Genomic DNA, 3,426 nt, shown 5'->3' with positions numbered 1-3,426 from the left:
AGTGTCTTCTGTGTAAACTGTGCCAGTCTCTCTATGGTGAGTCAGAGATAAATGGACACAGTCACAGAAATGGGGCTAGCTGACGTCTCCTGTTCACCTTCCTGGAAACAAACAGAGCTTGCCTAACTGCATGTTGCAGTTGAATGTGTGGTAATACAATAGAGAGTAATGATTGAGTGCAACCCTTCCCTGTAAAATAATAAAGACTTTGCTATAATAAGACATTATGTTGCCTATATGAGTTCAAATAAAAATAAAAAAAAGACCTCACTGTAAATAAATACCAAGCAAACATGAGATGCAAACAGACATGTAAGCTATTTTAAGCATCATTATCAACACATTAATATCACTAGCCTGGATGTCTTCCACTCCGGTGAGCTATAGGGCTAGTTAATATCTCTTCAATCACATGCCAGGAGACGTATTAGGCCTGAGGGCCTATGAGCTAGCGTAAACACTGCATAATGCTGAGAAACTGCCACCTTTCAAAGCCACAGTGACAAATGTTCGTAGTCAATGTCATCCTCAAGGACGAGGCTTAATTAATAAAGTGAGAGGGAATGACATGCGGGGGGGGGGGGGGGGGGCACTGTGACCCTTATGCACTTTCACTGTCCGGTATGCCAGGTTCAGGGGAAATGTGCAACGTGTTGTCCACACAGAAACAATGATTTTTTTTTCAGAAGCCTGTCCTTTTACCGGGTCATAAGTACTTATAGTCTCAGAGCTTGACATTTAATGGGGTGTCTATTTTGTGCAGTGGTTATATAAGATGTGCGGCTTGAATTAAAATTTGTTGTTTAAAGCAGGAAAAGTTTTGAATAAAGTAATTTAATAGAAATACAAATATGTGTCTGTTCCTCTAATGCAATGACTGATATCCCACAAAATGTGTTCTTTATTTCTGATAGGCTTGCCTAAAATATATAGCTTTAATATTCTCTATGGTCACTAACAACACATGGTAATTAAGAATGCATTAGATGACATATTTTAGGACATTCTTTTTTTGCACTGTTTCGTCTTAATCTCTTAATCTCTATTCAACTATTCTGTCTGACTCTTTAAATCAATATTGTGGTAAATATTTAAATGTCTTTTTCTTTACAAGGTAATATTTTCTGAACTGATTTATGTTTAGGCTTCACGTTTGTATTTTAAATGATTGCATTTAAATTATTATTTAGATTAATTGTAATTACGCCCTGGTGTGCTATGGATAGAATCCCCCTGCTCATCAGATTGCCGTCTCTCACAGCGAGTATTACTTTGCTTAAGAGCCATAAAATTGGAATCAGTAAAAGGTAATTACTTTGGACTGTAACTTAAATTGAAGGATGTGTAAGTGATGTCACCCCATCAAGACAGAAGCGCATAGTGATTTTGAGAACGTCATGGGTGGTTCGTTACCTGAAATCACTGTATGGATGAATTATCCAAAATCCGGCGGATTTAACCCGCTCCTGTTCCCTTTCGACTGCCTTTTCACTCCCAAACATCCGTAGAGAGAACTTGTTGACCCCAGGTTGCAGCAGTGCCCCAAACTGTCTGTGCATGAACCCCGCTTGATAATATCTTTCGTCATCCGGTAAAATTTGGTCAATACAATCCAACTTTATGAACCCCGACTGTTGGTCGGGAGAGCCGTGCTGGGCTACGCCGCTGCCGTTTCCAGCTCCACAGCCTTGCGCACCTCGGTCCGCTCCGCCACCGATCGCTCCAGGGGGACTCTCCTCACTCGGGGTGACATCTCCTTCAGTGATGAGGCGCCTCTCCTCCGCCGAGTCCGGGTCGTGGACATGCCGACTGGTGATGGACGACAGGCTGCCCCGGAACCTCCTGCAATCCCCGTTTGAGCTGGTCTTCATGGGTCTCCCGATGTCCGTTTCCATGATCACCGAATCTCCGCTTTTGGTCTCTCCGATGCCTTTGAAGCTTCCCCCAGAGGTCGGAGATGGCAGGGGCTTCATCCTGATGCTCTTTCTCCGGGTGTCCTTGTCGCCGTCTTCCCCATCACCCATGATCGAAGCTTTCTGTCCAATGTGCTGTGGCAAGCTGTAGAGCCTTTTACGCATGGAGGAATGCAACCTGTCCATTATGACATTGAAACAACGAGATGATCAATATACTACAAAATAAAAAAAAGAAATCCAGAATCAGACTGTTGTGATTTTGCCACGAATCCCACAGCTCCCTAAATGTGACTGAACAGACTCGTTTTGGAGCTAGTGTAGAACCATGCGAGCCATACACTGATACAGGCTGCTTTGCCTGTGATGCCTGGGCAGGAAGATCATCTGGAACATTACCTGACAGTTAAAATAAGCCTCTTCGCGCAGGGGTAACAGGCTATCCCGTTTCACCATAACACTCCTGTTGCAAGGCACTGTATTGCTCTGATCCGGCGACCACAAAGTCATGAAAAAAGCTGGAAGCAACCTCGGCATGACATGAGCGGGAAGTGGCGACCCAACGGATGGAGAGGAGGGAGACGCGGAGGTCATGAATAGCGAGGCATGCTTTCCTTCCCTGCGCAAAGATCGCTATCTGCTGTCAATAACAAACAAAGTAAAGCAAACATGTAACCCACATCAGCATCCGAGAGGCGCTGACATCACTGATCTAACGTCCTGAGCTTTCTGGTGAGGAGGTGAATATTCATGATGATGATCTATTGGGTTGCCATAGGAGCGAGAACAGCAAATAAGCTCAGCCCACCTTAGACTCCCGTTAAAGGGGTAGGTCTAGAGCGGGTTCCACCTCATTGGGAGATGCCACGTTCTTTTAATCAATTACGCCGGTAACCTATACTCTCACTCGCATCACCCTCGCTCTCCCCACGTTCTGCATGCGTTCAGTTGTGCGCAAAACGCAAGACAAATCAAGCTGATGTGCTGTCAATTTGTCAACGTCAGTGCAATTAGGCTTCCATCTCCTACAGGTTGTCTTTAAGCTGTCAGGCATAGCCTAATCATGTCCTTGTACTCAGAATTACCGGATTTCGGTGCTGTTTGGGCATAGACTACCCTGGGGTTACACTTAAGATGCTGTCAGAGCTATACTTCCTAAACTGGAGGGGCTTCACAACGCAAATTCTCTGTTTTTTTCGTTTAGAATCTATCCATTCTAACAATAAAAATAGCCAATGTGTATTTTCGTTGCATTTATTTCGTTATTAAGACTCAAACAGACTAAATAATACCTAACCTAAGCCTATAATGTACCCTACTACATTATGTCCTGGGGTTAAGACTGCGCAGCCTAGGGTCAAAGGCATTACAGACTGTGGTACAGGGTGGCGCGTGTGGGGTAAGCGTGCACCTGCATTTATTTACAGTGAGCACGCGAGTTGAAGCGCTACTCTTCCCGGTCCCACCACTCAAGATGACAGAAAAGAATGATGCTCCTCAACGTCCCGCTAAA

General features: G+C 44.5%; 1 protein-coding gene across 1 annotated transcript in view; it reads right to left on the bottom strand.

The window, feature by feature from the left end:
* The window catches only part of hcn4 (hyperpolarization activated cyclic nucleotide-gated potassium channel 4), a gene marked incomplete at both ends in the record, with an annotated part of 127,899 nt that extends 125,800 nt beyond the window's left edge, over positions 1-2,099 (bottom strand). The window contains 1 exon segment of the mRNA XM_080843573.1: positions 1,414-2,099. Within this exon segment, the coding sequence (XP_080699699.1) occupies positions 1,414-2,099 (686 nt within the window).
* Between the last annotated feature and the right edge of the window lie 1,327 nt (positions 2,100-3,426).

This window comes from Sprattus sprattus, assembly GCF_963457725.1.
Source record: "Sprattus sprattus genome assembly, chromosome: 8".
Lineage (NCBI taxonomy): Eukaryota > Metazoa > Chordata > Actinopteri > Clupeiformes > Clupeidae > Sprattus > Sprattus sprattus.
The sequence above is the reverse complement of the archived record's forward strand: the minus strand, read 5'-3'. Positions and strand labels throughout refer to the sequence as shown.